Source organism: Pseudopipra pipra, chromosome 1 (assembly GCF_036250125.1).
Source record: "Pseudopipra pipra isolate bDixPip1 chromosome 1, bDixPip1.hap1, whole genome shotgun sequence".
Taxonomy (NCBI): Eukaryota; Metazoa; Chordata; class Aves; order Passeriformes; family Pipridae; genus Pseudopipra; species Pseudopipra pipra.
This window is the reverse complement of record NC_087549.1, coordinates 118203388-118218784: the sequence shown is the minus strand read 5'-3', so window position 1 is coordinate 118218784 and position 15397 is coordinate 118203388. Positions and strand designations below refer to the sequence as shown.

At 44.8% G+C, this 15397-nt stretch overlaps 1 protein-coding gene and 1 long non-coding RNA gene across 4 annotated transcripts in view; one reads left to right on the top strand and one right to left on the bottom strand.

Moving 5' to 3' along the window:
* LOC135423267 (uncharacterized) overlaps positions 1-7163 on the bottom strand; it is a 28706-nt gene extending 21543 nt beyond the window's left edge. Inside the window, exons 1-3 of one of the 2 annotated variants that reach the window (XR_010434757.1) lie at positions 6064-6722; positions 4530-4684; positions 3533-3603 (exon numbers count right to left, since the gene is read on the bottom strand). This is a non-coding gene — a long non-coding RNA (uncharacterized LOC135423267). Of the gene's footprint in view, positions 1-3532; positions 3604-4529; positions 4685-6063; positions 6723-6757 lie in introns of those variants that run through there. The other variant, XR_010434760.1, reaches the window with a different exon arrangement.
* A 2156-nt stretch (positions 7164-9319) lies between these two features.
* KAT2B (lysine acetyltransferase 2B) overlaps positions 9320-15397 on the top strand; it is a 40430-nt gene continuing 34352 nt past the window's right edge. For both annotated transcript variants that reach the window (XM_064673262.1, XM_064673251.1), the window contains exon 1: positions 9320-9550. In XM_064673262.1, the coding sequence (XP_064529332.1) occupies positions 9335-9550 (216 nt within the window). In that variant the 5' untranslated portion in view covers positions 9320-9334. The remainder of the gene's footprint in view (positions 9551-15397) is intronic.

The following is a 15397-nucleotide window of genomic DNA, read 5'->3' as shown; positions in this document are numbered from 1 at the left end:
AGTTTAAAACCTGATGATCTTGGACATTCTCTAGAAAATAATCAAGATTTTAGTTTAATACACGCAGAACAACATATTTTCCAAATGATATTCTCAGAAACAGCTGAACCATATTATCTAGGATTTTTTCAAATTATTCTGCTTCAGGCTTGGAAAATTCTAATATGAGCTGCTTCTTGCATTATATGCTTTCACTCTAAATCAGCATGTGACATACGTGTACAGACACCATAACAACACAAAGTCCTGACACCATGTGAGCAGCTCAGCTTGCCAGCCTATATATCATCTATCTACTAAGTATGAAAACATAGTGTTTACATTCAAGTTACGTTTATTTTTTAGGATTAAGTATTTATATATGTATATATGAGAAATATCAGACAAAAATCCATAGGTTTCTCTCATCTGAGATTTTTGTTTCAGTTAATCTTTGTTAACTGCTGTTAATCCATTGCCAGGGTAAATAACAGTAGTTTAGCAGCAGCAATTTGTCACAGCCATGTTACAAGAGCAGCCTTTAGTAATTTCATCCTACTTTAACCTCATCCATTTACTGGGGTTCTCTCTTTGCACTTGATATGGCCACACCTGAATAACTATTTTGCAGCCGTTGTCTCTTCCAGGATTTCAGCTAGGAAGTACATTTTCCTCTGTCTCACTAATTCTGTTCAGTGCCTGGGTATTGTAAGCATTTCTGCAGTTTGTGTTTCAACATGTGCACTCTTTCCTGTGATGACATTTGTTTGATAAAATTTCATGGTAGTCAAAGCCCCAACCTCCTCCAGCACCTCCTCCAACATCTTAAAGAATCAAGTGCCTCTGATCAGCGGAGGTAGATCAATTATAACATTTTAAAAGGAAAATCTCTTCTGTAGAGGGTGAACAGTATTAGCAGAGCCACTTAAAAGCCCCTCATGACTGCAGTATACTTTATCATTGCAGAGGTGGCTTGCTGGTGGCTATGGCTCTCAGTCTGCTGTAGGACAACTTTATGGGAAAGTCCATCTCTCAACAAGAGGTGAGCATCAGCCTCCTTTAAAAGTGCTGCACCGTTTCAGCAGGACAAGATAAGGAGACATGGTTAAAACACCAGCAGAAGATAGGCTTGTGCAGAACTCTTTTTCCTTTATTCTGCATAGTTTGAATTTGAGACTGGGAGGCAGCAAAAGCCTTTTCACTGCTGTCATTATGATGATCCATTCAGGCCTGAGAAAAATTAGGACTAATATATATAGAAAGTCTGGTAAGCTGGTTTTTTGTCTTTTAAATGTGATTCCATTTTACATTTAGTGTATATAAAACCCCCTTGGATTAGAGAGAGCAAAATGATAGTTTGACCTTAGTAAACTTAATTCTTAACACTCCCACACATTTTAGAGATGTTTGTATCTCCATAAATGGTGTAAGTGCTAGCAAATCACAAATTTCAAAGCCTCAGAACAGTCTCAGTTAATTACAATGTGTAAATAACCAGGATAATATACATAATAATTCATGTAACAAGATATGCTACAAGTCTTCAGTTGTAATAAATCTGCTTATAATTATTAAAAGGGCAACCCCGATACTTTTTTATACTATGCATAAATTGCTTATGTTAATAGCTGAAAACCTTGTAAAAATAGAATAAAAAATGAAACATTTCCTTTGTTGATCTCTTATGAAGTAAAAAGATTAGTCTGTGTTTCCTTCTCTCCTTGCATTTCCCTCATTAGGAACAGATACAGACTCAGAGGATTTTGCTGTCAGGTTAAAGGATAACAGTGAGTTATTGAAAGCACAATACACGAAGCTAAAGCATTCTAGCCTCAGAGAGTGAAAGATAAAATTCAGCTTTCTAGCTCACTGCAGTTTCCCTGTGCCTATTTAGGGAGCCAAAATCCAACACAGTTTAATGTTCTGAGGTGAAAATAGAAGCAGATAAAAAGAAATTAGATGTAGAAGAATGGGGAGCAAACCACAGTTTGAGACTGTACATATTTTCAAGGGCAAAAAATTGTATTTACTCTTTGTGTCGTAACAAAGAGCCTCTTGGTCAGTGCTTAATCCTGCTACTTGGAAAGGAAGGCTGCTCCACCTCTGTCATACGTTGGCCTGTCTATAACAGGGGCAGAATGGAAGCAGAGCACGAGGCTTACATGGCAGAGGATACCGTTGTCCAAGTAAATCTCATATTTCTGGAAAACCTTTCTAACTATGACACTTGGAGCTGCTTGCTGTTAATATGGTAAGGCAAGATTATTTTCTGCTTCTGCAGTTTGGCACTACAATCTCATTTTTTAATTAGTGAAGATGGAATATGTCCCTGAGCTTTGAGGATCCAGGATCTGATTTGTATCCAAACAGAAGAGTCCCATATGCAGTTATCTCTCTCTAACACATCATTCCTATCTCCACCCACAGAGTGCTTCTTCCTCACTTACCTTTGGCACCATCAGAACTTAACTTGCCCAATCTCTAGTTGTGAACTCCTTCCTCTGTGAGTTTTGTGTGTTTTATTATTTGCTACATATTTGTGGTCTTAGAAAATGGTGCCTGTTACTGATGCTGAAACCAGCACTGGAAAGATGCCTGCCTGCCAGCCTGCCTGTGGGTGACAGGAAGAGGCAGAGAAGGGCTGTGTGATACAAATGAAGGTCACAGTCTCCCGAGTTTCTAATCACAGTATTATCAACTAGTACGTATAAACAGGCCTCGCTGCTGCAAATCCCTGCTGAATGAGCATCAGCTTCTTTGCCTGTCTTTTCCTTCTTCCCTGCTTTACTTCTTGCTCATGCCTCAGCCAGCGCTTCCTTTTCAGTCGTGTTTTCCCCATGTGCCTGTGATGCCAGGATATGGGCTCGTTGCCTCCAGGTGTTCAGCCCAATTCCTCTCCTCTTACTGACCTCCCTTCCCTCTGCCCTGTCACACAATTTGGCAGTGGCACCTCCCCGGAAAACTGCTTGCAAAAGCATCACGCCCACTTACAGAAACCATGATGGGGACTCCTAGCGTTGCCAGGACTGTCTGTCCCTGAGCTGCAGCATGCCTGACACCATCAGCACCTGCCAAGGAGTCACCGTGTAAGGCGGCAGCATTTGCCTGGTGCAGCTTGGCTGTGCTGTGCAGTGCATGCCCAGTGGCACAGTCAGAGCCAGCCTCTGCTTTGCAGGTGCTGCCTTAGCAGGTCCCAACTTTATGTGGATACCTTTGGCCGAAGCAGCAAAGAGCAAATATCTTATGTGAAAACCCTTATGTAGCCTTTCTTAAACTCATATAAGACCTCTGAAAAACTCTTCACCTGAAAAGATGAACTCACTTGCTAACTCAGCAGCCATGCCCTATACCTTTCACTACTTTTAGAAGACCTGGCCCTCTTGTTCTCTAAAACCATCTGCAGAGGGAATGGTGCAGAAGGAACAAGACATCTTCTCCCAAGTGAGTCAACTTAGATATGCATAGTATAGCCTACTTACTGCATCCCCAGAAGCAACAATGCAGTTTCAAGAAAATCTAGTTATGAAAGGTGTGGGAAGAGATAAAGACTAACCTGGTGAGTCACGGGAGCGTGCCACGGGCAGAGCCTGCATTCAGGACTTGGGAACAGTCCTGCCTCTAGACCTGATGATAGGCAAGAAAGAAGGAAGTGATTAATAATTAAAATAATTATGGAATAAATTAAGATAATTAGTCTCCTTATTTATCTTCCTAAGTGTTGTCCAAAACTATAATCTTGGGATTCCAGGCCCACTGGTTTTGTGTCATCCTATAAAATAAGAGTCCCCAACATTAGGTCTTCTTGGACAAGAGTTATAATTTGTGACGCTGTCCACTTGGGCAGAGATGCAGCTTCTCAGCTGGGAGGAAGCATCAGACTGGGAAATGGGAGTAGCAAAACAATTGCAAACCTACTTCTGTTTACACTCCAGATATTTAGCAGCTCTTCCTTGTAGGTGGGTTAGTCTTGGTGGGGCAAAGGTAATAGTTTGCAGCCCACCAAGTGCCTGGGTTAGGCAGAGAGGCCGTGAAGCATTGAGTGGGGACGACAAGCCTGCTGGCCTTGCCATGGGAGGTTTTGGAGATACTCAAAGAGAAAGCTGTGGCAGAAAGTGGAACATGGGTGAAGACAATGTAACTGTGCCTTCTGCATTCCCAGTGACATCCTGTCTCCCTCACCTCACAAACCCACATCTGGGGTTGCTGCCGGATTCCTGGGGTTCCTCTATTTTTTTCAGCTGTACACAGCACTATTACAGTTGATCTAAATGGAGATTTTTAACCTGTTTAATTTCTTCTGCTTGGCCAAGCTGTGGAGCTTGAGGTTGTGTTCCCAGTTCCTAGGGTTTCCAGTGCCCTTGCACACTGATATGGGGAAGGCCCATGACTGGGTTTGCACAGTTAGATGTTCTTAGGCCACTGTAACTTCATCTTATAGAAATAATAGGAATTTTCTATGCAGAGTTTTATCTAAATTGGTATCATATTAAGGGTGCTGGCTGGCAGCTACTCGGGTGCAGGTAACAAAAAGGAGGTCCCTTTCCTCTCACCTCTGCCAGCAGAGCCTGTGCCAGTCTCCTGGTGGTCTGTCAGGCTTCCAGCAGCAAATGACCTGCCCTACATAGGAATGGGGTGGTTTGCAAAACTGTCAGAGCACAGGCAGTCAAAATATGCCAAGTGGGGTCCCAGAGAATTGTGGAGATCTCTACCACAAATAAAGAAGAAGGAAGAACAGAAAAATATGTTAGAGAAAGGAATCGACAAAAGAATTGTGGGGAGTCAGAGGAAAGAGAAGGTAAGGAAAAAAGATAGTATATCCCACGTTTGTATGAAGCAATCCAGAGCTCTCAGTACCATGAAATAACAGTGTCAGCCTATGTAGTAACTGCTGATAGCTAAATAACTTTAACAAACAGCTTCTGAACTTGACATGCACAATTCACATTGAGTAAAGGCACAAGTGACTGTCCTGTGCTGCATGATTCCAGCCTTCGGTTTTCTCACCTGGTTTGTGCTAAACCAAAACTCTGACTGCAGTCAAGAAGAGCATCTTCTGTGTAAGAAGCATATAAAAACTGCTAAATGCTCCATTACTAACAAGAAGTTTGTGTGACTGAAACAGCCCTGAGTGTTGCAATGACATTTTTTCCATTTATTTTCCCTCTTTTTTTCCTTTAAAAACTGGGTAATTGGGGTGTGAAGTTTCCTATGACAGACAAAAGCCTAATGGGAAGGTCTGCCATCTGCATTATTAAAGTCACATGTTAGCACCATGGGAAGCAGATGAGGTGCTAGAGACAGCATAATGAACAAAACCTTTGCACTGTTAATACTACCAGTGATTCATAAGATATTGATAGCAGTCCTGAACGCGTGGTGGCCAAGAGGGAGGTCACTTCACCCATAAGGAATGCGCTAATGAAAGGACACAACAGGATTTTATTCTCATAGAAATTCCCTGGAGGAGAAAGAGCTGCACTTTGCATTGAATGGCAAGAGTAAAAGCAGGTGGGAGCACTGGAAGAGAGACCCATCTTGAATAAAAAGGGAGACAAGGCTGGGTTGGGCACACTGGATCTGACCAGGCTGAGAGGCAGGGATGAGGGGTAGAGGTGGGCTCCCAGAGCTCGGCTGCAGGCTGGGTGGTCCCCGTCAGAGAGGTAGCATTCAGCATTAGGCTGCTATTATTTGAGTAATTTTTTTTATTTATATGAGCAAGATAGGCCCCAAAAGCCCTAAATGACAACTAGGTAATAACCAGGAGTCTGGTACAGCCTAAACAGCATTTTAATTTCTCTTTTGTGACTCAAGAATGCAACCTTTGATGGAATAATAATAACACACATACTCTTGCATTTAAGCCTGTCAGGTGTTCACAGGGAATTTGTGCAGGAGCAACAAACATGAGATGCACCTGTGATCTGCTGGGAGCAAGGGCTCTGAGCAGGCTATCCTCCTCAGGGCTATGAGTAACCTGAGAGAGACCTGAAACCCACAAGAGCCGGGACTTGTGTCTCACCCAGCTCCTGGTTTACTTAATTTGATGTAGATGAGTTGTCTTCCTGACGTCACCCGGCTACTCACCTGAGTTTGCCGGCTGAGCAACACAGGCAGGCCAAAGGCAGCCAGGATCACCTGCTCCCAACAGGACTTCCTAATGCGGGTTTCAGAGTCAGCTCAACTTGTGCAAACCCACTGATATGCCCCAAAGGACAAAAAGTGAAAAAGATGGCAAGGGCTTTTCAGACAATGCTCTGAGTTTTAATCTAATTTAATACCTTCATAGTGCATGTTAAATGATAAAAAGCAAGCAACAAAGGAATTGTGTGGTGCTCAGATTTATGCATGTATTATAATTAGAAAATTAGTATGTGCTCTGCTTGTGAATTCAGCCAAAAAAAAAGCCAGCTTGGATATGCAATCAACAATGACATGTGTCCACTCATATGTCAAAGCATAGGCTTGTTTGTTTGTTTGTTTGTTGTTTTGGGTTTTTTCCTACTGTAGTGCAACCTGTTGTGACCTAATTGCATTCACTGGAGCCACCACAAGTCAACATAACCCAAGTTATAGTCACACATTTCCAGACAGCAAATGGTCTTTTCACTCCTTATTCTTGCCAAAATTGTGAATGCAACATTTTACCTTTCACTGGAGCAGTTTAAGACAAAGTCAAGCTTTTTTTCTTTTTGGTTTTAAAAATATATTTGCACAAAGTTAGAATGTGAGCAATGATTTAAATTGAGTTTAAAGTTAAAAAAAAAAGAAAAATATTTACCTATATGCAGCTAAAGAGTGATTTCTTTCTAAGCTGCTCCTAGCAGGCAGCAGTTCTGCATGTGTAGTGACATTAGTGTTTATAAATGTTACTATAGTAACTGTATGTGTAGTCACAGACTGGTAGACTTACTGTTCTGGTTATCTGGTGAGCAACAAGGTATAATGGAAAAAAAAAAGAGACACAGCCATGCTCTGGAGGATTCAAGAAGGAACTGCAGAAAAAGTATTTTTTTGCCTTTATACCAACCAGTGCCTTACTGTGTGCATTACTGCAGTGTTTTTTCCATTAGACCCTCATAAACACACCATAAAATGTAAAGAAACATTGAGGCATTTAAACCAAAGTCAGTATCTGCTTCCTAACAACTTTCATATTTAATTCTACTTTAATGGAAGCAATAAAGTTTTCAGGCTTCTAAGGACCCTGAAGAATGAATGAGGTGAAAGAATAAGGTTATTCACCTGTGTAGCTTCAGACATAAATGCCTGCAAGTTGCCTTAATGAACATCAGTGGAGTTACTCACCTGTGTGAAAACAGTAAAGGTATTTTCAGCATCAAAATTTATAATTTATTATATGCAAGTGTGCAAACTTAATGCTGGGTTAAATATCATTAATTAACTGGTTAAAGGAGAAGCTGATAATTTGGGGGGGAAAACAAACAAACAAACAAAAAACGTCAGAGGAGATTTAAAGGCTACAGCAACTCCCAGAAAAAACAGGAGTGTATGTTCAGGCGTGGGTATTAAGTGGTCCATCGGAGCCAGAGTATTGTTACAGATGCGCTCTTTGCTCATAACATTTGCTGCCGAGGAGGAGTCGTGGGAAAGCTGAAAGTGAAACTAAGCAGAACAGTTTCATTTTCAACTCCGAAAGTAGAAACCTGAACAACATAAAAAAATGCAAAGAACTTCTTAGGTAGCTGCTACCATACAGCGGCTATTTGTTCTTTTACAACATGATTCGGACACTTAAAAAAATTACAAGGATAATTCTTAAATTTCAGAGAAACTGGATTTTTTTTTATCACGTTTGATTTGCTGTCAAGCTTGGGGCAGTAATCGCCAAGGGCAGCGGCTCCTCCACCTTAAACAGTCCGTCTTAAAGCAGCGGGGATGGCAGCAGCCATCTTACGGGTCGCTGTCACAGCTGCTGGGAAGCCCGAAGCCAGTCTCGACCTCTGCCGAGGGCTCCCCGGGGTACCCCGGCTCCAAGGAGCCCGTAGTGGAGGCCGGCGAGCAGGTCCCGACCCCCACCCGCATCAACACTATTGATTTTAGGACCTCAACAAAATAAAAATATTACATAACTAAATAAAGGAAAACAACATAACTCCCTCCCCCCCATTTCATGAAATATTGTAGCACTTCATTCCATTTTTTCCCTATCGTTTAATGAAAGTGCAAACTCGCCGTATAAACCTATCTCCAGAAGCTGAGAAGAGGAAGGGAAAGGGTTTTGTCACAACCCCGCACCCCTTCCACCTTTAAATGCTACAACTAACTTCGCTCAAGTCTGGAGTCATCTTTGCTTGCCCCATGCAAGGTGGCAAGGCCCTGTGCCTGCGAGAGGTCTCTACGCTGAGATTCCCTTCCAAACTCATGCTACTACTTTAGGTTTACACATCAAAGAGTCGTAGATCCTACGCAAGCGCCCAGCCTCAATCCCAACCTTTTAAACCGCGGTGCTGTTCTACAGAATTGCCATTTGTGGTTTCTCACGGCTCAACCACGTTTTTACATACGTGCAACGGGGCAGAACCGCCTTAAACTCAATGCACTTGGCTCTTGTATATGGAGTACAGTCTCTATTACTCTCTCTCATTTGCGTAATTTTACCTTTCAATTAAAAGGCAATCACTTGAAGACATAAACTGACCTGCTGTCAACACTTGTTTCCGGATACAAAGAAAAAAAAATGAAAAAAAAAAAAATCAAGCCCCAGAACCATGACACGAGGAGCTGAGCTGAGAGTTTTTGAATTATCCGGTATTTCAAACTGACCCATGTTTATCTATTGAATTAGAAATCATCTGGGGAGGGGAAAAAAGAAGGACAGGACCCTTTAAAGGCGGCCTCAAAGTGCACAATGTGGAAACGCAATGGTTAAGGCAAACAAAGTAGCGGCACTTCGAGGGGCCACAGAGGCTGCGGCGGCTGCACCACGGGCTCACCGGGGCTGGGGACCGCTCGACACCGCCAGCGATGCCGCCTCTTTCTGGGGCAACTTTGCGCGCAGCCTCCCGGAGGGCCTGGATGGCTCCGTAGCGGCTCCCGCACCCAGCGGGTACCGCCACCGCCGCCGCCCTTCCCGCGGGGGCGCCGCCCGCCCCGCGCAGCCCCCGCGCAGGGAGGCGGGCGCGCCCTTGCGGTGCGCAGCGGCGGGAGGCGAGCGCCGGCCCCCCCGCCACCGCCGCCGGCGGGGCAGGAGCCGCCCGCGGAGCGGCGGGTCCCTCCTCCTGCCCCCCCCCGGGGAGCAGCCGGCGGCGGCGGAGCGGCGAAGGGGAGGGTCTAAGGCCGGTCGCCCCGCACCGCGCCGGCTGGCCGGACGGGCGGCTGCCGCCGCGCCGCGGGCATGGCGGAGCCTGGCGGCGCCGGGGCCGGGGCGGCGGGCGGGCCGCAGCAGGGCTCCCCGGCCTCCGCGGCGGTGACCGCCGGGGGGCCGGTCCGCGGCGCCGCCGAGAGCCCCGGGGGGCCCGGCTCGGCGCGCACCGCGGGGAAGAAGGCGCAGCTGCGCGCCGCGCCGCGGGCCAAAAAGCTGGAGAAGCTGGGCGTCTACTCCGCCTGCAAGGTACCCGGCCGGGCGGCCACGGGCGCCCACCCGCCCACGGAGGGTGGGGATTGACGGGAGAGGAAGGAGGGAGGTGGCGGGGAAGGGCCGTGCCCCGCCGCGCCGGGCGCGGGAGGCGGCCCCGCTGCCGCCCGGCGCTGCCCGCGGAAGTGGCGGCTCTGGCGGTGCCGGCGGATCCTTCTCCCACTGGAGCTTTCCGGCTGGCGGTCGCAAAAACAAAACACACGCGCACCCGACACGGGTAGTGCCAACTCCCTGCTGCCCGTCTGTCTGCCTGTCCCTCCCTCCGTCCGTCCGTCCTTCCGAGGGAGGCGGTGGCGGGCGGGGCAGCTCCCGGGCCGGCGGTAAGCGCGGGGTTAATTAACAGGGCTGCCGCAGCACCCCCCGTAAACACCTCAGCGGGGAGCGGGGACATACCGGGGGGGGACGGCCCCGGGCGGGGGCTGCTGCGGCCCCGCATCGCAGAGCTGTTGACCCCGCAGGACCCGCTGCCCCGATCCGAGAATGGCACCGTCGCCACCGCTCTGGAAGAGGAGCCGAGGGGCGCGGCCTCCGCGCTTGGGAAAGTTGTGTCCCTGGCGGTCACGTAGCGCCGGGCCGGTGCCCGGTGTGTGGTGACCGGGTGGACAGCGAGCTCCTGCCCTAGTGGGGGTCTCTTCGCCGTTGTCTGCCCGGCACTCGCATTCAGGAGAGCTGCCCTGGGTTTCCCTCCACAAGCACTTTATGTCCACCTGCGATTTTCCTCTTGGTGAGAGAAACAGGACTCGCCTGTTTACTGTAGAGCGCGGTGAGAGCTGTCGCTCCCGCCTCCGGAGCTCAGTGACCGCGGGCATTGTCGCCTGTGCGCACGTGCGGGGTGCAGGAGAGGACCAGGGAGCTCAGGACACAGACTGCACTGCTGCTGTCAGGGCAATTCCTGGATGCACGGGAGGGCTGACATGTTGAGATTGGCAGTGCTGATGTCAAATCCTCTAGTAGTGCTTTCAGAGTTGAAGAATAGCTGTTTGTGAGAAATGTGCGTCTTATTTTCTCTGTTCTCTTCCGCATGCAGATGTTAAGTGAAAGGCCAAACTAAATGCTAACATACAAGAGGAAACATCACTGTATGGCTCTGTAGTCCTGTGGTGGTGTGAGGAGCTTTAACTATATGCTGAAGGCATGCCACAATGCTGTCCTAGGAGGGCAAATTACACATATTGCAATTTCTTAGCTGTTTCCAAATGTGCAGCCACCTACGCTTCAGCTTTGGCACATAGCTGGGACATTGCAAGATTACACTGGTGTCAGCAGTTTGTGTACTTGAACCTTGTGGCCCTCATTGCAGACTGGGTGCCATGAATTGAAGCTTTCCCAGTGTTGAGTCTCCTTTGCACCCCTATATTTTAACGTTACTAAGACTTGCTGTTAAACGTAGCTGGTTGTGGAGTGGGTAAATTTTTCATGGGCTGCTAGAGAAATGCGTGTGTGCTTGAATTGCTTTTTTCTTCCTTGATTGGTGCTTTTTTTCTTCCTCTGATGTGTCTCCAGATGATGTTTTTGAGGATAAAAGCTTTCTCCTGTAGTGCTTTGCCCCACAGAGGTGACTGTGCTATAAAGAAGTGCAGGCAGCCTTGTCTCTTCCCAAACCCTTTGCTTTTTTGGGGACTCACTGGCCTCACATATGTGCTGTCACAGTGCCTTGTTGTCAGGGAGACATACCATTTCAGACGGGAGGAGGGCCCGCTGTGGCTTGCTGTCAGCCCCTCTTTTCCTCTCACAGGACTCTGGTGCTGGAGTGCAGATTGGGGACCACTCGTACTGTCAGTCTTCTGCTGGGGTGTCCTTGCTGGCCCTCATCCACGACAAGTCCTGGATGCATGTTCCATTGGCATTCCAGTGATGAATGGAACAGGACCCATGTCTGGGAGCACACCAGGGCCTCTTCCTCTTGCTAGGATGTAGGCACAGCACCAGCACTAAACACTGTTTTGTATTAAGATTAGAATGCAAACTCTACCTTTGGTATTTGACTTCTCTTCAGTAATTCAGTGGCAGGCACCTTGCTTTCAGGTCTCATAACAGAAACAAGTGGGCAGATGGGAAGCTCCTTGTAAACTAACCACACAGTTTCTCCTATGGGATAAAGGGGGAAGGATGGAGCAGGATGGAAGAATGTTTTATTTTCCTTCCGGAAGACCTGGCAGGTGCTCCAGAATGACATTTATTGGCTTGTAACATTAGTGGTTTGCCAGAAACTGTAGCAGTGCAGTGTAACTTTGAACTTTTTCTTACTTTGAGTTGCAACTTCTCTTCCATTTGTTTTGTGTTTCTGTGTGTGAATGCAGGCCAGTAAGAGAAGGCAAAGACTTATGCCATCTCCGCTGGGGATGTCTGTGTTCATTCAAGTAGTGACCATACGTGGATCTTGTACAAGTTGGAGTGCTAAAATATGTAATGGTGTCCTTAGTGTCAGTCACCTTCTCCCACATAAATTTCATTGCAAGATTCAGCATGCAGAATTTATTAGGAGCCTAATTTCAGAGATGTTGAGAGTAACAGAGACAGGGAGCATCTGTTTACTAGGGATGAAGGTCGAGAGGTCAGTGACCATGCAGAAGGTGAGTCTCACTGGTGATAGCAGAAAGATCGAGCAGAAGAGAGTGAAAGGCACTTCTCTGGAGTAGGGTGCTTGGTCCCCAAGTGAGGGACCTCCTTCTTCAAGAGGGTTCCTTTTACAGGCTACTCCTTTTCTTCATAGGAAACATGGACAAAGCCATGGGAAAGACATGTTCAGCATGCATGTATCCTGAGCAGAATGAGACTGAAGTTTAGGCAGCTGTTACCAAGGCTAGACAAATGTGGGGTTTGCTTCTTTTTCTTGATAAAAGAACTGCAGAAGAGAGTTGTAGGTGTTGGGCTGCTCCACTTGACTTGTTCCCCTGTGACAGAAAGTCTGGATGGAAGTGACAGGACAGGTTCTTTTGAGTAGAAAAAACCTTCTTAAAAGGCCCAGGTTTCAAGGAGGAGGGTGGCATTCTAAACAAGATATTAGAAGTTGGCACAGTTTTCTTGACTTTTGGGGGTGCACAGTAGCGCTGTGTGCTGTGAGGGATTTCGTATTTGGCACTTGCAATATCTGTGCACGTATGAATGGCTGCATACATCATTTTGTTTTTGTTCAGTGTGAAATTGAGCATTAGGCATGCGAACTTGCAGCACTTTATATAAAAGCAGCACTGTGTGACTTACACACATACATATATTTAATGAAGATGTCGAAAGTAAACTCCTCTGCAGTTTTTTTCCCTATTGCTTTACAGTATATGAAAGTACAACTCTCTCTCCAGTCTCCCTGGGAGTTTTTTTTTACAAACAAGGTGAAATATGTACTATTTTAGTACACTAAGTTTTCTGTAAAGTTGTTTATTTCTCATTTTATGTATCTTACGGTAATGCCTGGGTGTTTATAAATATAACTATAACCCAGTAGCCTGAGGCATTTGCACAAGTAACAGGTAATAATACCTCCTTGAAGAAAGACTTTGTGCTTTAGATAAGCAAAGTAGACAGAGAAGGGTTGTGATGAGATGACATGGCCAAAGACCTGCAGCAGGTGAGCCACAGATCTGAGTAAACTCTGGGTCCCAGGCTCCAGACCATCTGCTGACCCTTGCTAGAAGCACTTCTTCCCACTTGAGTGACCTCTATGGAATTTTCCCACACATGAGTTCATAAGGTAAACTTGTACCACCTTTTCATAAGGAAAGTTTTTTTTCCTGATTTTTAAAAGGCAGATTAAGATGAGGCAGACTTGACCATGTTCCTGCTGGGCTCTGTATAGAGCTCCTTGAAGCTCAGCTTGAAATGTGTATTTAGATTATTTTCTGCAGAAGTGTATAGGAGGCATACGAGACATCTAAAACTTTCTTGTAATCATTTTTGTGCTGGGGCAAATCTGTTTTACAGTGTCTTACAGGCCCAATTAAAGCATCTTCCATTAAATTAAATAGGAAATTTACTATTAACTTTACAAGGTAGAAACAGGGTGCCTATTATTAATAAAAGCTATATAGGGTAGCCTAATTTTCTTCTCTAAGTAAAACTGTAAAATACATGGAATGAAATAATTGGATTGATCAGTAAATGAAGAGCATGTCCTTAGAGCTGCCCATTGAACTGATTATTTTGTATTTTTAAAGATAAATGGGTCAGCTAATTTACTGATATGTATGAGTGGCTCTCCAAGCAGTGTCTAGCTGTCTGGTTGCTGAGTACTGGACATTTGAGTGGGAAAAAAATTTATTTTAAGTTCATCAATGTATTTGTTATCATTTGTGTGGAGTTCTTTGAAATCGTCCCTTTGAGCTTGTTGCTTGCAGGAAAAAGCTTATAGGGTGTTTTACATGGCTTTTGTGTTGGGAGGATGAGTATTTTTTTCTAGAGTAATTATACTTGCTGGAAATAAAAAAGATCTGTAATACTGTGTGTATAATATGTTGAGTCTGCTTTGAATCTCAGTTACCAAGCAGGGCAACCTGTATGATTTTGAGTTGGAAAGAAAAGTCCAATACAACAGCTATTTGAAACTCAGTCTTAAAACTGTTGGGTATTTTACTTCATAATTAAGTTAGCTTGAAGTTTCCATGTTCTTAGGCTCATTTCACTGTCTGAAAAGGGGAGGAATGTTTAAATCCATAAGTTACTGTAACATTCTTCATTTATTCTTTATTATTTGGACACCTGGAATCCACTTAAAAGGAGCTAAGATGTGCAATGTTGTAACATTCATGTGTTTCCTTTCTAAATGAAAATACTAGCAAGGTGTGTAAAATGTGCTGTATTTTTTCACTGTCCATTTATATTCAGTATATATCAATATATTCAATATTCTAAAGGAAATGATAACTCTAGTTTACCTAGTCCTGTAGATTTCCCTGCCTAGGGCTACTGGACGGTTTGATTTCCCACCTTGTAGCACTCAACTGAACATGGAAGGATTAAAAAAAAAAAGGCAAAAAAACCCCCAAACCAGATTGAAATTATAATTCACTTATATTTCAATTATATTACATTTGCATTGCAAAATGTACATAATTTTTACCCGTTTGTTTGTTTTTGTGGTTGGGGTTTTTTTTGGAGGGAGAGTACAGGCAACAGTTGTGTAGCTGTTGTGTTTTATTATATTGCACTCACCCAATTTTATTAAAAACCACCAATGAGGGTGCAGTGGTCATGATCCCTGGGCCTATAAAGATGACAGTCATTATGCTGAAGGCCTTGGTAAGGCAGAAGTCATCCCTAGCTTTCTCCAGTGGATTTATTAAAGCTCTGCAAATGTCCCAGAAAAAAGGCTTTAAGGACTAGATATGCTAGTTCAAATGCTTTTTTCCTTCCTATCCTCAAAACTGTTTTGATCTGAAATTGAGTTTTTGAGGAGGTGAAGTCATACTTTATTTTTTAATGAAAAGCAGATGAGTGACATTAAAAAAAAGCAATAAAGGAAAAAGCTAAAGATAGTCAAAGAAAGGTCTGAATGAACAAAATGCTGTGGAGGATTTAAAACAACTCAGCAGTTTAAGCCATTGAGGAATGCACATTGCATATTCACTGCAAAATACTTGCACTGTCAACAGCTACAGTGAAAGCTAAGTTTTAAAGAGGACCTTTTTGGGTTCTGTTTCCCCTTGGTTAACAGAACATTTCTGTTCTGATTCTGGTGTTTTGTAGAGAGATTAAAAAAAAACAAACACCCTGGTGGTTGTTTGAGAAAGGTCTCTGAAATAATTTGAACAATACAAATTAACAGCTGCTGCAAAAAGATCTGGCGAGGAAATACCAACGAGGGCAGAAAAATTTGCCGTTGAACAC